Source organism: Charadrius vociferus, unplaced genomic scaffold (genome assembly GCF_000708025.1).
Source record: "Charadrius vociferus isolate BGI_N301 unplaced genomic scaffold, ASM70802v2 scaffold414, whole genome shotgun sequence".
NCBI lineage: Eukaryota > Metazoa > Chordata > Aves > Charadriiformes > Charadriidae > Charadrius > Charadrius vociferus.
In genome coordinates this window covers 119420-141177 of record NW_009648079.1, presented here as the reverse complement: position 1 = coordinate 141177, position 21758 = coordinate 119420, and the positions used below count along the sequence as shown (strand labels likewise).

General features: G+C 35.2%; 1 protein-coding gene across 1 annotated transcript in view; it reads right to left on the bottom strand.

The window, feature by feature from the left end:
* TMPRSS15 (transmembrane protease, serine 15) overlaps positions 1-21758 on the bottom strand; it is a 58774-nt gene that overhangs the window by 24031 nt on the left and 12985 nt on the right. The window contains exons 6-14 of the mRNA XM_009883863.1: positions 21661-21756; positions 16236-16344; positions 13406-13515; positions 11258-11395; positions 10157-10306; positions 7573-7675; positions 6938-7088; positions 5618-5759; positions 716-805 (exon numbers count right to left, since the gene is read on the bottom strand). Of these exons, the coding sequence (XP_009882165.1) occupies positions 716-805; positions 5618-5759; positions 6938-7088; positions 7573-7675; positions 10157-10306; positions 11258-11395; positions 13406-13515; positions 16236-16344; positions 21661-21756 (1089 nt within the window). The remainder of the gene's footprint in view (positions 1-715; positions 806-5617; positions 5760-6937; positions 7089-7572; positions 7676-10156; positions 10307-11257; positions 11396-13405; positions 13516-16235; positions 16345-21660; positions 21757-21758) is intronic.

Here is a 21758-nt window from a genome sequence, read left to right as displayed (position 1 = left end):
TAATACCTGGAAATGAGAGCCATATCTCAAGTGGGACAGAAACACAAAATTACAACTCCTGTGATTAGCATGCACACAACTCTCCAGTTAAAGGTAAAGTAATAAATAATTAAAATTTCATTAAGAAGTAATGACAAAGTTCTCTTCCTTGCTTCATCTATCAACAGCACATAGAGGACCACCTTGAAACGTTTTCCCTTGTGCCAGCCATAACTTAATCCAAATCAAGTAACGTGAGTAGAATAACTATGTCTCTTCACTTGTATGTTAAGAAACATTCAGTAAAGAGAAGATCCCTTGCAAAATGCATGCACACGTTCTGTGCCCCTAAAGAAGGTTAACTATTTAACAGAAGAGATGATGATAGTAACCTGGCAAATACACTGAGGTGTAATGGTAAAATGGGAACTTTCAGCACCTTGTCTGTTGTTGCATTGACATAAAGATAATTGACATAATGGTCATGTTGGAATTGGCCTGTCTGAACCCATTCCAAGGGATTATGCTTGTCTTCATCACTTTTTAATCAACTGCCACATGATTCTTTAGCTTCTGCTAAGTGCCATATAGATTTCAGTTAAAAGATCCCACTGTATTTATCTCAGGGTTTTTTTTTTTTTTTTGCTTGACAGCATCTGACTTTGGAAAACAGATTTAGTTTCTCTACTTTTGTTTGGCTAAACTTTTCCTGAAGACTTGGAGAAGAATAACTTACAAGAAGCTTGATTAGGGTAATTGTTTGGAAAGTGTTCCGAGCTGAATGTATTGTTTGGCTCCCATAGTTCAACTGGCCCTCCACAGTCAGCTGAAAAAGAAAACATTTCAAAAATATAATTAACCTATTTTCTTACTTTTGCAATCCATTGTAGAAAAGATAATTTGGAAAAAGTAATTTTATGAAGAGGATATTCAAGCTAACTTCATCACTGTAGGCATTCATTTACGGTGTCATTTGTATACAGCTTGAACAATGAGTTGTGAGAAGCCAACGCTCTGGTAAGGACACAGAGAATGGAGGCAACAAGGTGTGAAAGAAATTCACTGTCCTTTTTAGTTACAGTGTCTAAGTCAGTCCTACTGACACGTACAGTCGATGCCACAGTGTTATCTACAGCTATAGTTCATATATTGCTGTTGGTGAAGTGCTAGTGCCCAGGTGCACAACTGTAATCATGTGGGTGCTATAAGAAGTCTTCCCCACATAGCTGAGGGAAGGACACAGTCTGTATTTCATTTGGTGATTATTGGTCTGCAATCTGTGCACATAACATAAAATATGAAGAAAAGAATGTGATACAGGCAACTATATAATTTAATAGTACATTAATATAAAAATTAGAAAATGTCAAAGAAAGAGAGGGCCCCCAATATAATCTATTTATACACTTAGCTTATTATCTGATTTTTCTTTTTATAGCATTAGCAGAGATAGTCAAGTATGAAGACCATTTTGTCATGTAGCAAATCAAATTTATAGCAAAAAACTCCTTATACTGTTATTTTGATTTCATCAGGACCCTAAAAACTTTTAAAGTTAAACCTTGTAAATGGAAAAAGTAGCCTTTTGCTTTTTGCTTGAAAAAATTGCTCCAATAAGAAAGGTCTTTATCATAAACATGTATATGCACTTCTATATAAAAATGAATAAAATTTAATTAAAAACAAGTACTGTAGGTGTGTATATACATGCATATACGCACTCATACATATAGATGTAGCTAACTGTACTTTACATATTCAGTATTTTTAAATATATAGTTTAGATGGTGGTTTACATCTCAAATACATCAGCTTCATATTCCAAAACTTCACTTCATATTGAGAAATATTGTTTATTTTCATTTCATCTGTACCATCAGAATAAACTTCGATGTTTTCCCACTTCTGTTATTTGCAATTACTTTATTAAAAAATAAAGACTGCTCCTCCGCCTGTTTCAGGAAATAGAAGTTAAGGCAGAAGAAATCTATCTTTTTTTATTTTGTTTTAGTTTTGTTTCATTCTTTGAATTAAAATTGATTTTTTTAACTTTCAGACTTTGGCTAAACTTTAACACTCCCTCACACCTTATGCCTCAAATTTTGCATTTCATTATGGCTGTCAGTATTGCATACTCTGAGCCACTTGGTTGGGGACTGCATAATCTACAAGTCCTACTGAGTTTGCCCATTGAATCCCTCTGGGAGGAAGCTCCACTAAATGCAAGAAAAGTTGAACTTTCTCACAACAGCCATCTTACAGAACTTTCTGCTTCACCAATTCACTCCTGGCAAGAAACACTGAACTCTGAAAGGAAAAGGAACTGTTAACAATCACATACTGAATAACAAGTATATTATGTTTCAGCAGTATGGTTCACAATGAGGATCACTTTCTGTAAATACCATTAACAACAAATAAAAATTATAATGGCTTTTTTTTTTTTTTTTGTAATAGAACATTGCACATAAAACCAGATACACGACTATTGTAAAGTTGCATGAAGAATTCTTAGCCAGTATCATCTGATGATTTAACCAGAGCAAAACCAACTTTCTAAATAGCAGAACAGGGGCAACTTATGATGAAATCTGATCTGGTGTTGACTACGTGTAAGGCACATTAGTAATGATCTTCTTTCTCTTGCATGGAAAAACAATAGAGGTAATTGGTTTTACTCATGTGTGGAAAAAATGTTTTAAAAATTTCCAGTGGTCTTTAAACACAAATTTATATGCAGTTACTCCTATAGCTGTCATTTGTTAGGGAACCAAATAGCAATCAATCAGCACCAATAATCTTGGTCCTTCCATTGAGCATAATAGACAATGTTCTCAACACCATAGAAAGTGATATGTGACCTATTAATAAAAAAATTCCTCTGTGCTTTGGCCAAAACTTTAATTTATATTGACATACACATCTTAAGTGTGGAATCTACTCTGTAATTTCCACACTATTGTTTGTGTTATAAGACAGGTTATAAATGAATATGAGGATGAAAACAAGCTTTGTTTTAGATGAAAGTGTGAACTGACAGTCTTGTGCCAAAGACAAAAGCAAATCCAGCTTCCCTATACCACCACCAAAAATTGTTTTTGACTTTTCAATGAGCTTTTGTGGCACTGTGAATGATGCCAGTGCCTCTTACTGAAGCTCTAAGTCTAGCAAAAGAAATTGGCTCAGCTCAAATTCTTTCATCTCTTGTTTATAGACGTGACATTTGTAGTGAAACCATTAGTGTTAGTAAGCTCGCACCACATCCAACAAAGTAATTTCATACTTCTTTGAAGATGATTGATAACATTCCCTTTTTTTAGCAGGTTACAGATAGCATGTACATAGTATGCCTCGACAAAGTTATGCAAACCAGATAGCTTTTACCCAGCGATAGCTTAGACTGTGCTTTTTTTATCATGTTGAAACACAATATGGACCCTCTTTAATCTGTTTCACAAGGAGATATGTGTCCCATGACCTCCTCCTTTTTTGAACATTAAAATTTTATTACCATACTTTGGGTGGTAATCTATAGTGTGGATAACATTTTTTCGGTGTTTTCACAGCAGGACTCAGCTACTGTTTACCACAGGGTCATTCTACTACTAATTATTAGACTGATCCTAACTTGTGAGGTGTGTTTACCCACAGCACCTGAAAGATAGCTAGAGGTGGCAGACATCAGCAGCTCTCCACAGCATTACTTTCATGAAAACTGCAATCAAATTCCAAAACTCACTTTGGAAAATTATGACTGAAATCACTAGTGTTATTAAAATTTAATTTTGCTGACAGAGATATGTTGTTGAATTTACCTCCCTGTGTCTCAGGATGGAGCTCTAAAACCGAATTTTGCTCTTATATTTAGAAGGTTTTGTTTTCTTACCTGGCCTGATGCAACAGATTTAGAAGTTATAGATTAGTGTCATTCTATAATGACTACATTAGCACAGAGTGCTTCAACATGAATGCACTGCAAAGTCTTTTTCTATTATTTTAATTTTAGACCATTTTTTATTTACTATGTACTGTCAAGAGAGCAACTAACTGTGGTTGTAAGTGACAGTAAATCTAATAGGAGGCAGTTCTTGAACTTACTCACTATTTCAATGATTTGAAGCCATCTGCGAATAAGTATTTTGTAGAAATCTCTTTTTTTTCCCCAAAAGTTCATGCCTCTCGCAATAAATTACAAAGACTTATCAGATATTTTAATGATTTTTTTTCCAAAGCTCTTCATATTTGTACCAGTTTTTGTTTCGAATGTGCATGGACGTGGTTAACATCATATGCAATCTTTCTTCATTGTTTTATATACATTGTTCAGATTTATAATGATGGCTACAGGTATTTTTTCATATTTTTCTCAGTGACATTCTTCTGACTAGCCCTGTGAAACTGGAATGTTCTAAGGAAGTGTAAATCTCTGTGTTTTCCTCTCAAAGACTCTGCAACATGATGGGTCTGGATCAAGCTGTACAACCTGTCCGGAGAAGTGTATATGCGCTACAGTTACAGAAGGTGCATTAACTTCTGCTTGACTAGGAGAAGATGGCAAAAATGTGCAAACAAAACCAACCTGCCTCCAGTTTCCCACTGAACCTGGGACTCAGAAGGGGTGCCAAGAAGATGGTGAGATGAAATGGGATGAAGCCTCATCAAGCAAAAATAAAGCCCTATCCATTATTACTAGAGCAAGAACCTATTCATCACTCCTGCCTTACCACAAGGAGTAGAGTTAGCAAAGGCAAAATTGAAGAAATCAGGCTTAAGTTTTGACACATTCCATAATTTATGCAAATACGGAAACCTCTCATTAGATCACAGAATGGAAAGAGTCCTTTGATTGTTTTTTTGGTTTTTTTTTTTTTTTTTTTGGTCTGCTCATTTCCTTTGGAACCAGAGGAACTGTTTCCCTATTTAAATTTTTTTCAAAGCAAATATTTCTTTCTTTTTCCTTTTTAATGCAATCAGATATAGCAGGAATAACAATACAACTGAATGCATATTGGAAAGAACTCACTCATTGTGAGCCTTGTTCCAGATAATACCTCCGTTTTGGTTATTAGATACTCACATAGATCGTGCTCTATTCTTAAACCATTCTGGCACTATTATAAATTCATTCCCCTAAACATCGAATTTTTCAGTATGCATGTGTTCTCAGAGCTTGGTGAATTTTTACTATTGAGACCTCTACTGATATTATTATGTGACATTGCTCACTCTTATTCCCCTGCTACATTGTTTATATTTTCAATGGTTACAATGAAGTTGTATGTTACAATGAGGTTACAATCTTCCTTCTCTTTCTTCTTCCTTCCCCTTCAGTGGCTTCCTAGAAGCTTTACTAATTAAAGCTTTTAGAGACAAATTTTGAATTCTTTAATTATCTTCCAGATTTCAAGTTTTGGCAGATACTGGACTGATAGCTTAAGCTGTGAATCTACCAGTTCTGTTGCTGTCAATGGAACCATGGGCAGGGAACCTGATCCCTAGTGTGTTATCTTGAAGATAATTTTATAATGACAAAGAGAGTCACTTCACTTATAAAAGTGAAGGCTGAAAATTCTGAATCGCTCATACACAAATACAGTAATAGGAAATGGCAATCAACTGTAATTTAGTGTTTACTTACTGGGAACTGAAGGGACGGTAGTAACAACTGGAATCACAGTTGGCTCTACATAAATACTGTCATTACACTTTCCCTTTGTCAGGCCAATATCATCCAAGGCAATATCACTAGGACCACGCTTTTTAAAGGCATCAAAAATAACCTGAAGTTCATGAAAAAAAATTAGAATTTTGTAACTTAATGAAACATTTTTCAGCTTCCAATGCTGAACCATTCTGTTTTCTTTCCTGAATGCTCTTATTTACACTGTAATCTACACCGGTCCTGAACTCAGGGGAGTGCATCAGGGATGAGACAGGATTCCTTGTAAAACAAAACAGCACTGTGCAAACTGAGCGAATCATTCTAAGGAACGCAGGAACTTCTTCATATAAATTATGAACATGACTTAGAACTATTCAACAGCTTTTCTTTTTATATATAAATACATTAAATTTTTGAAACGTAAATTCTGTATCACTCATCTCATCAGTCCAAACTTCTCCTGATCTAATGGCATACTGTCATGAAAAATTAAAATGAATCTCATTTGTTTGTTATTGTGCTTTAATATTCACATTTTTAAAGTAATCCTGCTACCAAGGAACTTGTGCTGGTGAAATACAGCTAGGCACAGTGCTCTTCCTGAGATCATAAAACACGCATTTGCTGGAAATCTGATGAAGCCAGGTCACAGATGCATTTACTTCCTCAAATGGTAAATGCATATTTCTGGCAGTGCTTTTGCATCAATCAAAACTACTGTAGCAGGACAAGCCATCCCAAATACCTATAAAAAGAAATTGTTTTCAATAGAGAGTTGCTGAAGGAATTGTCTAGTATAAGTCTCTTCTTTTTGTTTACAGATAAATCAGGGAGGTTGTTAATCATGTGGTGCCAAATACATTTCTGGCTGGAAAACACTTTCAGTGAATTATTCTGTAATTAATTAGTGAAAATACAGCTTCAGAATCTGAAATTATTTAAATTAAATTTTCTCATGGCTAGGTGCTTGATACTACACTCACTGTGGAGATTTTAAATTCCACATCAGATTTGGTAGGCTTTGAACACCCTTGTTTTGATTGTCCCATGACAATGTTAAGGTATTCTGTTTCCTACAATAACAATACTTTAAATTCCAGAGCAGGGAAGGTGGGGGATGAAAATTCAAATGGGGACTCCAGTCTTGTGCATGTTAACATTTAGTTGACGGCATACATTCGTAAATAGTACTATATATTACCTTTGACACTGTGGATCATTGGGTTCATTTGACAGAAAAGTCTGATATCGGTTTAGATAAAATAAATTTTAAAAAGAGGTAGCAGTTTAACAAACCTTAAAATCAGATGTTTCGTTTAAAGTTACTTGTCCATAAATCCAGTTGTTTCCATAGTTTCCTTCTTTCTGGAAAATGACCTTTTCCAAACCATGCTCATTACTTATGCTAACTCTTAAACGATAAACATTAGGACTATACATGAAATACCTACAGGGGGAAAAGCAATTTTGGTACTATTAGAACAAAGTGAAATTTCATGAAAAAATATCAAGCTTTTTATTTTACAAATTGTTTTATGGAATTAGGACTAATTTTCAATAAGTATGAAAATGAAATTCGTCGTATGTTTAGATTAGATCTGGAAGATTTACTTGGTGCTTTGCTATATTTTTTGCAGAGGCCTAGTTAAGGTTCATGACAAAAAACACTTCAGAAATTCTTAATATAATTTCTGTATAGAAATGAATATTGGATGCAGGGTGAGAAAGAAAATATATTAAAGCTAACTGCAAGACTCAAACCTATAAAGGAGTAAAAATTTCAGGCCTGGAGTTGTGACTGATCATGGAAATCCAAACAGAAGCAGTCTTGTATTGCCAGCACACTAACTCGGATTAATATTGTATATGAAAGATAGCTATTTGGTTTTATTCTTAAACAAAGTATATGTTTAGGAATTGTGTAAGAATACCAAAAGCTTAGACAAGATGGATCTGAAGAGACCAAAGGCAAACTGAGAATCCGGACTCTCTCTTCTACGAATCCAAGTCCTATGGGTGTGGAAATATAAAATCCTGCAAGATAATGAGCACATTATCAGTACAGAATTACTGGGTTGTTGTTTTTTTTTTTAATAAGAGTTTTTACGTTAAAAATAATATCTGTAATCTCAAGCATAGGTAGTGTTGCATGACTTGGAAGATTCCTGACACAGTAAGTGTGAATGATTATCCCAAGTTATATTCATCAGTCAATGACATATTAAAATGAGCTTTTAAACTTTTAGACTCTCCTCAGAGCTAGATACGAAATGGGAAACTAGTCTTTTTGAAGCCAGCAGAGATGTGCCTTTTATTTAGTGAAGGCAGTGATTCACCTGACTATTTTCGACTTAGTTTATGAAAAAGGAACATAGAATCATAGAATGGTTTGGGTTGTAAGGGACCTTAAAGATCATCTAGTTCCAATCCCCCTGCCATGGTCAGGGACACCTTCCACTAGTCCAGGTTGCTCAAAGCCCCGTCCAGCCTGGCCTTGAACACTTGTAACATTTCACGTCTTCCTGTTTGACTTTGCTTGTGATGTTGCAGAAGAATTTCCTGACATTTTTATAATTTTTCTCCACTTAATAATGGAAAATATGGGTTGTGTGTTGAGGGGGGTGAGAGAATGACTACATGAATATTTTATAGCAATGGGAAGCATTAAAAACAACACAAAAACATTATTTTGGGAAACTGGGTTTTTAACTTTTTCTGAGTTCATATCTTGCAGCTGGGAACTTGGACTTCTTGCTGTCATAGGGAAATATAATATGAGGCCAGGCTACAGAAGCATTGTGATTTGTCACAAGAAAAGTAAAATTAGGCAGAGTTAAAAGTCCTAAGATACAATTCTTGCTTTATTGAAATTGTGGCGGCAATCTTAGATTTTATGCTATCCATCTATCTACCTCCCTCCCTACTACTTTTTATGCAAATATAAAAAATATAAAAATTATACATACTATATCCTGTTATTTATACTTCTAGATTAGCTAACTTTTCCATGTTGGAGATTAAAGTACCTGAAAATTAATATGAAATCTGAATCAGGCCTTTAATTTCCTGTGTTGACCTAGAAAGCGCACATTAAAATTTACGTGTTATCTAGCTTTAAGAAAATGAGCACAGCATTCTTTTTCAGAAAAGGTCTTCATGTAGTCAAAGTGACAGTTCTGTCTTTGTTTCATCAATTCTCTGAGCATTCAGAATCAATTGTTGAGTATGTTTTAAGTTCTTTGCTTTTCAAGAGCAGCAAAACAGAACTACACTGGCTCACTTAATGTATCTAATCGCTCGATATTAATGATGCAGCTCACATTTTTACTTCACATGCAGGTTGTGGAAATTTGAATACTCAATATAATAGCAACATTACATATAGCAACATTACATATGTCAGCTTATATCTAGCACAGTGAAGCAGAGAGCACCTAAATTAACGTTTTCAAGAGAGCTAGAAATCATTGTCAAGTGTTTTATTAAACAAATGTTATGTTCTTTCATCTGATTTGTATTCTAGGAGTCGAGTGGGAAGACAAAACAGTGTTCCGAAGATTGTTTAGAAAATGTGTGTTTACTCAGAGAGAGGTGAATAATTTCTATCTGGTAACGTGCTGAATAATATTTTTCTTTTCCTGAGAGTAACTTCTGCCAGGGTAACTTGCAATTTTTCCAGCTATTTGTCACTGAATAAGCCTGGTGTAAGTCTTGCATAGAATATATATAACCATTGCAAAATCCAAATTATGTTAATCAATTTTAGCTGGACTGACAAATCAGCTGAGAAAGAGATTGTTTGGTTTTCTTGTTGAAGCAGAAAAAAACTTTTTGAGTCTAATTCTGGGATAAGCATTCATGATATGCATTCAAAATATGATTCCTATCAGTATTGTCTCATTAATTAGAACTCACATTTGATATGATCACTCTTCCAATTAAGTTGTTTTGCCATAACAGTTGCTGGAGTGTTTGTGTGTTTTGCACCCATGTTGAAAATTAGTGTGTTTGTTGTGTGATTCTAACTGGGGAAACAGGTGCCCTATGTACCCTACAGGTCAACTTTATGTTAAATCAAAATTATTCTGTGACAACCATGAGGATGTCACCAGTAGATAGGGGTGAAATAGAATTGATTTCCCTAAAATGCAAATATGCTTGGGTTTTTTTTCCTTAAAGTAAACATGCAGTTATTTGACATGTAACACTGTTGCATAATAGAAATTCCTTTCTCAGGTAAGGCACTTTGGTATATTAATAGCATTGAAATTTTTCAATACCTCACGCTTTAATCACTTTATGTATTCCTTTATTTCTTCCTTTAGTTTTGGTATATTACCACGAGATGGCAATCAGTAGCATAAAATGTTTTTTGTGGTAGCTCTGACTCATTTTCATGGCAGAATAAAATTATATCCCAATAATACCACTATGAAGAATGCACTGCACAGTGATATAATATAAGCTAAATCAAACTTTTCCTTTAATCTGCAAGCAACTTGCACTAGATCTTACCTGATATGTTGCCAAATGTATGATCAAAATCAGGACCACTCATAAAGGGAAAGGTAGGGCCCTGAACTCTCTCCCAGTCTGAATCGTCGTCTAAATCTTGTATCCAGTAACAAAAGCCATATTCAAAAGTGCAATTGACTTTCTCATAATCTGTGAATAAGAACCTCTAGTGAATAAAAATGACAGAAACTTTAAGTATTTTCTCAGAATTGCATAAGAATGAGTGACAAATAATGTAAATTTTCAAATATGTTTGAAAACTGGAGCCCACACTAAATTTCCTCTTCTATGCAATGCAACATAATTACTCGAATAAATGTGTCATTTGTACTTGTTAACAAAACACTGTCACTGAAGGTGGCCCTACATGCTCTTGCACTCATTCATCAACCTTCGTTTTTGATCCTTCACCAGTAGCGTGGTGGGGGGACGAGACAAGCCCTTGCATAGCACACACTAAGGGCTAACCCAGCTCTTTTCTTCTTTTCTTTGCCAAGACCTGGATTGCTCTGGCTGAAAGGGCTCACCACCAGAGCTGAATGCTCAGAAGATAAGAGCTGTGCTCCATGCACCAGGGATGCCACTTTCCTTGTCCCTCTCCTTTGGTCCTTCTTTGCTCACATCCTCGTCACCTTCCTTCCCACTTTATTTTGCTCAGTGTCCTTTCACAGTCCCTTGAAGTGCAGGTCAGCCCCCAGCAAGGGCTTCCAAGAATTCTCGGGCACTCTGGATGCTTCTTGCAGCACATCCTTTCCCAGTCACGTCCCCTGTTCACATCCAGCTCCAAATTTAGCAGCTGAAGAAGCCTTCACCTGTCTGCATCTAATTTTTTTTCCAATTGCTAAAGAACACAAATGTATGAGTTGTACTGCCACATTTTGTTGTCACTGTGGATTTAGTGCATCCGGATTTTTTCAGTCTTATTGAAATCAATGATTTGATCTTTAAAATACAAGGAAATTTCTCAAAGTGGATCTAGTTAGTGGACTGAGGCCAGTCCACTAACTTTCCCTTTTTATCTCTGTTTTGTCAAACTGAAAATATAGATTCATCAAACTTTGGGAATAACAAACAAACACACACACAAAAAAGAACACTTACTGTTTAGTTCACTGGCATTAAATGTAGTGTACGTTGCGTTAAAGCCATTGTAGTTTTCAGAATAATCAGATATAAACTGTGCTGTAGCCTCATGAGAAAAAATGTAAATTGTCTCAGGATTAGTCCCTGACAGAGAAGCTGAGAACAAACAAAGAATAATGTAGTCAGAGAGAAAACACATTAAAATCCCCAGTCCTGTCACAAAAGTATAGTGGATTAGCTTTTTGAGTCTTAAAGAATGCTTTCCCTCTTGTACTGGGATCCTGCCTACAACAGCTACAAAACCCTGAGGGCATTTAGCTGTTTGGTTACTATATAAGTATTCTGCATATCTCATCTCTCATATCCATCAATATGGATATCAGCTAATGGAGAAACGTCTCTTACAGCACACATATTGAACACTATAATCTTCATATCCATGCTTATTATTCTGTAAATGTTATCAAAATTTACAGATATGCACTCTGAAACTCTGGAATCACAGTATTGATTATGTATTTTTGTTATATATACTTACTTTTGCAGTTTAATAAATAGCACATGCACTTACAGATATTCAAAGAGTAAGGAAACTGTGAAATTACATAAGAATTTAATGTTGTAATGTATGCATGAAGTCATATAGCACAGGAACAATTGCAATGTTCCGAGAAGCAACTGGACAGGGTGATAGATAATCTCATCTAGGCTCCCTTTTCCATGAACGGTTGGACCAGAGGATCTTTCAAGGTCCCTTCCAACCTGGACAGTTCTATGATTCTATGGTACAATGTATCTAAATTTTGACTTCAAATTCTAAATTAATTTAAATTTACTCATATAAATTCCATATGCGTGAAATGAAAGGATCAATACAAGTTATCACACAGTAAAATAGTTGCTCCTGCATCTAAAGCTGATATGATGCCAGGCAACAACAGTTAGACTAGTGACTGTATTCAGGATAAAGAAAATCCTGAATTCCTCACTGTTCTGTTATAGTTTTTCCCCTGCTCTTTCTCTTCTGAAGTCCTTGCTCAATTTTGCACAAGTAGAGAGACTGTTTTTCTGAGGAGGACCTATTTACCCACTTGTAATACTATATATTTGAAACAGTGCCAAATTACTAAGAGAAGACAATGGGCATAATCTTTCATACTTTTATTCATATATGCGTTACTTTCCTTCCTCTTTCTGAGGTTCTTTTACTTACTTAAGTAGAGAGTCTGAATCTTGACATTTCTTTTATTCATTCTTTCCTCTACATTTGGTATTTCCAATACCTGGAAATCTACCCCTCAAAATGCAAAGTTTTATATAATCCACTGAAGGAGTCTTTAACACTGTATTTATGTTTTTGTGATGTCACTGGTTATCCCCACAGCAGTCCTTAAAAACATGCAAGTTAATGATTGCTGCAGAGAATATTATTGAAGCAATCTCTCACCCCTAAATTGAAATTCCACAGGGGGGTCAAATTCAAAGCAGTGCTGAAAAGGTAGAATTTCTCCATTCTTGATTTTATGAGTATTTTGCTACTTCTCATTCCCATTCTCTCTTTGCTTCAAAAAATTAGGATAAATAATTATATATCTTTCTCACTTATCTCTATATATTTATCTTCAAGTATATGTATTCCACCTCTGATGGAATTCAGCTGGATAGACTGAGTCTTGTGAAAAATGGGCAAAATCCCAGTGTTCCAGAATAGAATACGGAGAGAGAGATAAGGTATCTTCAATATTTCAAGGCCTGAGGAAAGCGATGCCATGCTTGTGATGAAATCCAGGGAGTGTCATAGTACTTCTCCCAACAGATTCAGGTTAGATGTTTTCATTTTATATTACTGTGTGTGAAGCTACAGGATCTTCTGACAATATATTTCCGATGAAACATGGACACCGCAAGACCAAGGCTCTGGTCAAGTTATCAGATTGTTCAAACTAGATCTTAAAAAAAGTAGAGTTGTATATCAGGGAAGCATTTATCTGGTCAATTTGTAAGAGTAGATATGTATTTCAAGATCAATTGTCTAGCAAGTTAGCTTTATGCAGATTCATTCTTCCGCTTAAACATATGCATGCAATTTTTTTCACTTCATAATGGTTATTTTACCACTTAAATTTTATTAATGGAAAAATAATATTAGCTGAAAAATAATCTTACCTCTTAAAATCTTGTTTTGTCCTATGCCTTCAAAAATGTTTAAGATGTCTGCATATTGTTGTGTATCAAAAGAAGTGAAGTTCAGTTTAATGGATAGACCTTGAGGCACTCTTAAGACAGCAAGAGAAAAATAAACATCAAAACTGAAAGTCATGTTCTAGTAATCTTTTTTTGACTGTAGTAAATTAATTGTGTGCTTGAATGATGTTAAGCTCAGAAACAATGGGAAATTACATTAATCAAGATTATTAATCAAGATGGCTGATTTGGCTAACTTCTAGTTTGTAAAATTAAGAAAGGAATAGGGTATAAACCTTTCACAACAGTACGAGTACTCCTTTACTCACTGAAATTAGGTATATTTTAGAAACTGAATCTTCTAAACTCTAGAATGTGATATTCAGCTGAACAGTTTCTTAGGGTTTGTTTTGTTTTCTTTTTCTCTGTTCATCTCATTAATTTACAATTACCTTTTAATACATATTACTAATAGATAACATCTCACTCCTCAGGTAGACCGCCTGAAGTCAGATAAATGGTATCATGGTATCAATATGAATAGCAAGATATCAAAATCTGTCTCCTGGAAGTCCAAAATAATGTCTTTTATGACCAAAAAAAAAAAAAAAAAAAGGATTTGCATGAAGATTTGAGGATCTCAAACCCACTTGTTTGGGAACATGTTATCAAACCTCACCATTACCCACTAAGTTTAATAACAAAAGTCACTTTAACTGAAGTGTAAAAAATGCTGGGTTTTATTTTGCTGCCGTTGTGTTCTTTCAGTAATCTGTATTTAAGTAGTTCTCCCATTGACTTTCCACTGAACATATATGGTATTCCAAATTCTAAATCTCTACTATCACAATCAGCTTAGCTTCCTATACCACTGTTTGTTGTTTTCTGGAATTGAGGGACCCAGTGAAGACAGCTTTGCTGATGCTTCTCTGTACCCATTAGTGGAGAAGCATGAAGCAAATAATTGAACATTTGCGTTTGCTTTTTTTTTGTTTTGTTATATATTTCTTCATAGGAAAAAAAAAATCCTTGGTTTTAAAAGAGTAAAATATACAATTGAAAGGTAATCTTTCAGGGAAATATTGAGCATACTGCTCTTACTTTTAAAAGGAGAGGAAATTACATCTTCATTTGGGGCGGATCTAAATGAGAGGAAAATGTAAAAGATTTTCCCAAAGATAATGGGGAAATCTTTCTAAGCAAAGGCAGAAGAGAAATCAAATCTTGGATGTATTATAGGGTGACTTTTAACGCATTTTTATAGGTATAATAAAAATAATAAGACAAAATATCTCTCATTGGTTATTGGAAAGCTGAAAAGGTACCCTCATTAAAAAAATGTGTTCAAAAGGGAGATAAAATTTCAATACCACATTGAATTCTTCAGGCTTTTACTGTCAGTGTTGCCAGATATTTTTAAAGCAGATAACAGGAAAATAAAACCAGATGAATATTTTAGTCATTGATCAACCTGTAATTACACAGATCTGCAGCACCTGTGGTGTATTATTTGCAATTACTTATGATTCTATCAAAAATAAAGCTCTTGTTAGCTACCTGCCTGGTATACATATCTACCTAATATAAAGCTTATAGCAGTGCTATAGCAGTATTTGAAGCAAAATTAACAGTTTAGGAGGAGGAAGTGCACTTGAGACATGAAGGTTTATCGTGCTCAAGTTCTTCGACATTGTGAACTGAAGAACAAGTCAGGCTTGTATTGTGAAGAATACAATCTTGTGCTTTTCCTGTGATATACCTATATTTTAAAACCAGGTGTAGCCAGTAATTATTGGTGAATAGAACTGCTGAAGATGAGAAGGAACCAATGTACTAAACAGAAGGAAAATCATGACTTTTTCCTGAAGCGCCAAGATGAAGACAAAAGTCCTGAACAAACTCAAAGGCTAGCACTTTCAAAGAAGCCTTGGGAATAAAAAGTCCAAAACTTAACAATTTTTAAAGGCATTTCCTTAATCTCCTTTGAAACTATTTTACCAAATTGATATTCAGGACCAAAGAATTATTACAAAGCCATAAGAAGAATTACTGCCTTTCAAAGCAGTAACTTCTGAATTGGCAGTCATTGTAGGGATTTTTAGGACCTTCCAACTTGCAATTATCTAACTTATTTTAGATGTGTACTTTGGGATGAGATTTATCACATACTATGGCTATCTTTTTTTCTCCCTGTCCTATGAAGTGGACCTAGAGTGTCAAATTGCTGTCCCTCCCTGTAGGTGTGTATCCTTTATTAAACAAATTTCACTCCTTCTGCCTAGGGCTTAAAAAGCATTTGTGCTTTTATGTCAAATGATACTCATGCACTTTTAAAACATATTCCTAAATGACTTAGGACCACAGATACTGTTAACTCCCAGATGAAATATGTACCCATAAATGACAAGGGAATTCTGGAAAATTCCATTAGTAACAGTTATATCATGTAAAACCATTACCTAAAGACTAATACTTCCTCTGATTCTTTGAAAGAAATATCTTGCAATTATTTTGAGTTATGTGATTTATTTTGAGCTTACAAATATGTTCCTGTGCACGCAGACAATCCACAAAATTTCTCAAAATCATACCTAAGAATTTTTGTAAGTGGGAAAATCATTGATATTGTAGTGGGCTTTAGGCATGTAAGTTTTTAAAGAAAAGTCACATAAATACAGAGGAGAAAATGCTATTACATATTTTCCATGCTGGGATATTTGGGAATACAAACAAATAATATAAGGTTGATGAGCAGGAAACAATATCACCTCATAAAAAAAAAAAGGTAGAAAATTATTGGAAAATGGCTTACAGTATAATCCATTGGCAAACAATATTTGCATTATATGGTTTTGGATAATTCATAGAGTGAAAAAACCCAGAGGAATCAGTCAACATAAATTTTCCATCACAAACTGCAGCTGTAAAGACATAATAAAGAAATTTTGTCAAAATGCCATTTAAAAAACAGAAGCAGAACCAAAACAAGGGTTATGTTAGATATTGGTTTACATGGATTACCTTGGAAATGTTATGTAAGCAACAATGGGAAGACAAAGTAAAACACAAGACCAACTTAGTCCCACTTCTAGTTTCTATGACTATTTGATCTCAAAGTACTATATGAGAAGAAAAGCAGTACAGATAATTCAATTTTAAATTAGAGACAATCTAATTATCCAAACTTGTCCAAACCAATCCAAATAATTCAAATCCAACAGTTGGATTCAACTAATCCAGCTCTTTCTTACATTTTATTTTATACATTTGTAAGGAAATAGAATCTTGCCTTAACAGTTGTTAGATACAGCTACTTTAAATCAGGAAACTGTGATACTAGATACTACACTACCAGAAACAATTTGATATCATGTGAATAGCAGCAAGAAGGGATACAGTTGGCTGATGCTATCTCTACTTTTATGAGCTTCCTAGTTCCTCACTTTATGTATTACTAAGTACCCCAAAAGATAAGTGGATATCCCAAGTTTCCTGCCAGCTTTCAAATTCATTCATCTAAGGTAAATGTCATCCATCATCATATATCTTTTCAAAAATGTTTTATTAGTTTTGTTTCCTTGGTGATGCCATTCCATTCTACACATGTTCTTCAGTTTAAAAATCAGGGTTTTTTTAAAAAAAACGAAGAGTATTTTTAAGCCTCAGCAAGGTTGGAAATACTAATTCATGTAGAGTTATTTTATTGCAGCAGACACCAAAGCACTGCTGAAGCTTTTGCTGCATCTCTTGAACATTATGTTAGGAATCTGTCGATGATGCTTTTTCTTCAGTTTTACCAAAAGCATCATAGAGCTTTCAAACAAGGATAAAATCAATACCATACGTGATTATCTGGAGAGGTAAGGACAAGTTCATCAATTTGAGGCAGGTAATCAGAAATTAGATAGAGCTTTTCATTAACATCAGAAATGAAATCATACCTATAATGACTATCCAATTTATGAATAATCAATCATATTGAAAATTAAATGGAAATTTTATTGAGCGTAGTCCTCTCTAGGAAATGATATATAAAATGATAAGTTGGGGCTTCTTGTCAGTTGAGTTTGTAAGTGTAAAATTCTTTCTAACTACCACTGTAGCAAACACAACATAAAAATTAAGCTTTGTTTCAGTCAGACTCAAACATGTATTGTTAGTTAATAAATAAAGACTGTGCAAAATTAACTTCACTAATGATCCTATGTCTAATGCATGAGCTGGAATAAAAACATATTCCCTTTGGCAATCTTCATGGCCTTTGAGAGGAAAACAGCACACATAAGTTTTTAAATGCATAGAGAAAAGATGTCCATGAAAGAGAGAGTTTCTGTTCTATATAAACTTTTTATCAGAATAGGCTACAGCTTTAGAGCTGGGTATTGGTATAGAAGTACTTTTTCTTTCCATTTTAATTCGTGTGTTTCTTGTCCTTACCAATAGGCTAATATTTACAACCATTTCCCATTGAGAAGAATAAAATGAGTGTGAGAAACAGGAATGTGCCCAGCTTGTTATTAATGAGAGTGTGCAAAAAAATGGTACTGGTAACAGGTGGTTAGCAAGACACACCCTGATCTAAAAAGGAATTTATAGCACTGGCAGTAATAAAGAGATATAGCATATTGTTCTAATAAAATTAATGACAAAAGTTTGCTCTTGTCATCAATTAATTTCTGTTCTTCTTGTTTCCTTTTTTTTGTTTCTTCTTATCTCTTAAGCGATGGTGAGGAACTTGAAACAGGACAGAAAGATCCAGGCAAAAGTCCCTAGGCTGCTCGTCCATAGCCTAGCAATAGTCAGTGCTTAGTATCTTGGGAATGGGCAGGAAGATAGTTGGGACTGGTTCTGTTTCCCTGAAGAACCTCCCAGTGCTTCGTTGTTGCAGGGAGGAGGCAGCAGTGGTCAAAGGTGGGCAGAGTTACAGAAGTCATCACATTTCTGCCTCCTCCTGGGGCACTCAGAAAAGCCTCATTTGTCCTCCTGATGAGACAGGAGACAATCTTTTGTAGGGACCACTTCCACTGCTTCCCCAACATGCATCTTGCTGTCCATTTCTATTTACTTATATTGCACACAGGGCACATTAGGAGGGCTTAATCCCGTTATCCTTGAATTGCAGGGAGAAGCTCCCCAAACTGGTCAGATCAAGCCTGCTTATTTCACTTGACAGAACCTTTCTCTGCCAAGGGCAGTACATTACTTCCTGGTGTACATATGAATGATTAATCTCTCTCAGTACTGTAGTGATGCTGTGAGGTAGGTAATCACAAAATGTTAGTCCAGACATATAATAACTGCAAAGAGAGTCCGCAGAGAGAAACACCTCCTGGGATCAGCCTCCAGCCTCCCCTTCCTTACACTTATGTGCTACATGGCTGGTTTTCAGCAATGCCAGCCATTATTAATAGATGCTGTTCAGACTTCCACATTTCTCTAGAGACCCTTTCATTGAAATTGCTAACTGCACTTTTGCAATGCCTTTTGTTACTGCACTGCATTGCAGAGCCAGAAAGAAACCTTTCAAGATAATTTTAATCAATAAAATTGTTCAGTTTCTTGAATCTTTGCTGAGAATCTGAGACTTTAGTGAATTTTGTCTAATGCAGGAAGAGACTATAAAAATTCACCCTTGTATCCTATATTTTAAAACCACTTACATATTCGAAAATCAGAAGTACCAGAGGGAATAATAATCAAGATGGAAAAACAAACCAAGTTGTTTAAAGGGCAGCAGCTCCATTGTGTGCAAGAGCATTTGCAGTATGAATTATGAATTGACTGTAAATCTCATTGTGAAACTTCGAAGCACTTCCAAAAATCTAGACAATTTTTTATTTTTATATGACTGCATTAAGTTACTCTAGGGACGGGACATAAGTGAAAAAAATCAAAGATGTGGAAAAATTAGCAGGCATCTAAAACATGCATAGTCTTTTTTTAGTTTTGCAAGGTCTGCTAAGAAACCTAAATATATAAATTTAGAAAAGCTCTGAGTTTTTGCATGGAAAATTTTAAGACTGAAAATGTAATGTAAGAGTTAAGGAGCAACAATTTATCCTCCAGCTGGAATTGTATTTCTGTAAGGTTATGAGCTGAAACTGAGAAACTAATGGTAACTGAATGAATTGCTTGGAAATACCAGGCATCAATGAACATGAACAGAGGCAAATCACCCAGCTCCTGAAGTGGGCTGTAACTGTAGCTAGTTTCCTTATGACATTCTCTCTATTTTTACTTGTATGCACATTCCTGAAATTTTCAGCTCAGTTGTGCTTATTTTTTAGTGACACTGATTAAGAAATAATATCCTCAGTTATGAAGGAGCAGGGCATTCATATAATAAAGAAAAATAAACAAACACCCTGAACCCAAACAACAGTATGATGGTAGAATGAATGATTGAATAACTCTTTGGGGTTGTGCTACCTTAACACTTGCAATTCAACAAAGATCTAGCTGAAGCTACTTTAGGACCTTCTGATTCCCTCAACCGTAGAGAGACCTGCTCAGAGCTCATCATTCTTATGATCTAGTTAGATGTAGCTGTTATGCTAAACAGACATTTGGATGTGTTTCGGTGGATATTCTACTGAAGTATTTTGATGGATATTTTCCCCAAAAAGTTCAGCTAAGTCTCCCTTCTGAGTTGGCTGCACTTAAAAAAAATGCAGGTAATGTGCAGGTCTGCAGTTCACCTTTTTTTTTTCTGAAGAAAATTCCACTTCTGGTAGAAGGGGTCAGAATGTCACCAGCCTTCAGAATCAGGCTTACAGATTCTTCAAAAAAAAAATGGTCTTTTACTTGCTGCTTTGTTTTTAAACCAGAGCACAGCATTTTACATGTTTCTGAAAGCTCAGACCAGACTGCCCCTACCATTATTCTCAGGAAAGCTGAGAAGGCTGTTCTCACAGCAGAAGGGAAATAAACTTTCCAGATTCTAGCCCCCAAATCTATATTTAGAAAAGAAACAAACAAAAAAACCACTTGGGGAGTTAATTGCTCCAACTTCTCCTGAAACATTTGCAAAATTCTCTCTGCAAGAAAGCTTTACAGATTTTTAAACGAGAGCTGAGACTGTGAAGGGCAATGCAGACAACTTTAACACACATGCCTCCCCACCGAAAAGCTGCACACACAGTTTGGTAAGCAGCAACATAGTCAGACTCTTTGGTACAATTTCATAGCATTCACTGCTACATGGAGCAGTGGCTGCTCTGCACGAGAAGGTGCTCAGGCAAACTAGGCAGTCAGATAAATGCAAACAAACTGACTGGCGCTAAAGGATATAAACTTTTTCTGTTAAAAACCAATCGGGTTTCACGTTTGTAAGATTTTCACAGAATCACAGAAGGGTTGATGTTGGAAGGGGCCTCTGGAGGTTATCTGGTCCAACCCCCTGCCTCAAGCAGGGCCACCTAGAGCCCAGATATTGGCATCCTCAACTTGTATTTCTCACTGTGGTGCCAGCGACTCAAATGTTTGTGTCAGTCCTACAGACAGCCCCATTCCGTAACGCTCAATGTAGTGAGAATGCAGGTGGGTGGCCAACAAACAGAGTAGAGTACTCGCCAGGGCTCCATCCAGCAGACACACTCGCCTACTCTGGCTGCAAAATGCTGCCACTGCCCACTCCCACCCCCCACCCCCTGCTCTGCCCCGTCTAAGTTTCTGGATGTGCAACATCAATGAATCTGAGTGTACACAGTAACCTGGGAAAAGCTCTTTGTAGTGTTTTGTCTGGTGATATTCCTAATGCTGGAATCAAAAGAGAAACCTCTCTTCTGATGCAAATATGCCATTAGGTGGCTTCTGATACTAGGTAATGTGCCTTTATACCTGTATAGTGTCATAGTTAGAATTTATTTGGAAATAACAATATTTGATATTACTGGTACACAACTTCATATGAAATGTCTATATTATTTTGTAATTTACATTATATTTGCTTGTATTATTAATATTTAGATAGTAAGATATTTTCTATATTATTTTATATTAATATAGCGAGAATGTAATATTTCTTCATTATTTATTAAGCATATTCTTTATTAAGGAGACTTTTAGAGAAAATTGTTTCCATTTACAAGATAAAGATTATAAAAATAATTCTTAATATTTTTAGTAGAATTGATTTGGACTTCACTGTGCAGTTTATTGCCTATAAACTATTTACAAACTACTGACAGGTTTAAGTATGTTTAAAAAGAGTGATTTACAGGGGTTTACATTCTTACCACATCTTTCTTCAGATTCATCTGAACCATCTGGGCAGTTCAAGACTCCATCACAAAATGAATCTTTTCTAATGCAGGTTACACCATCATCACAAAGT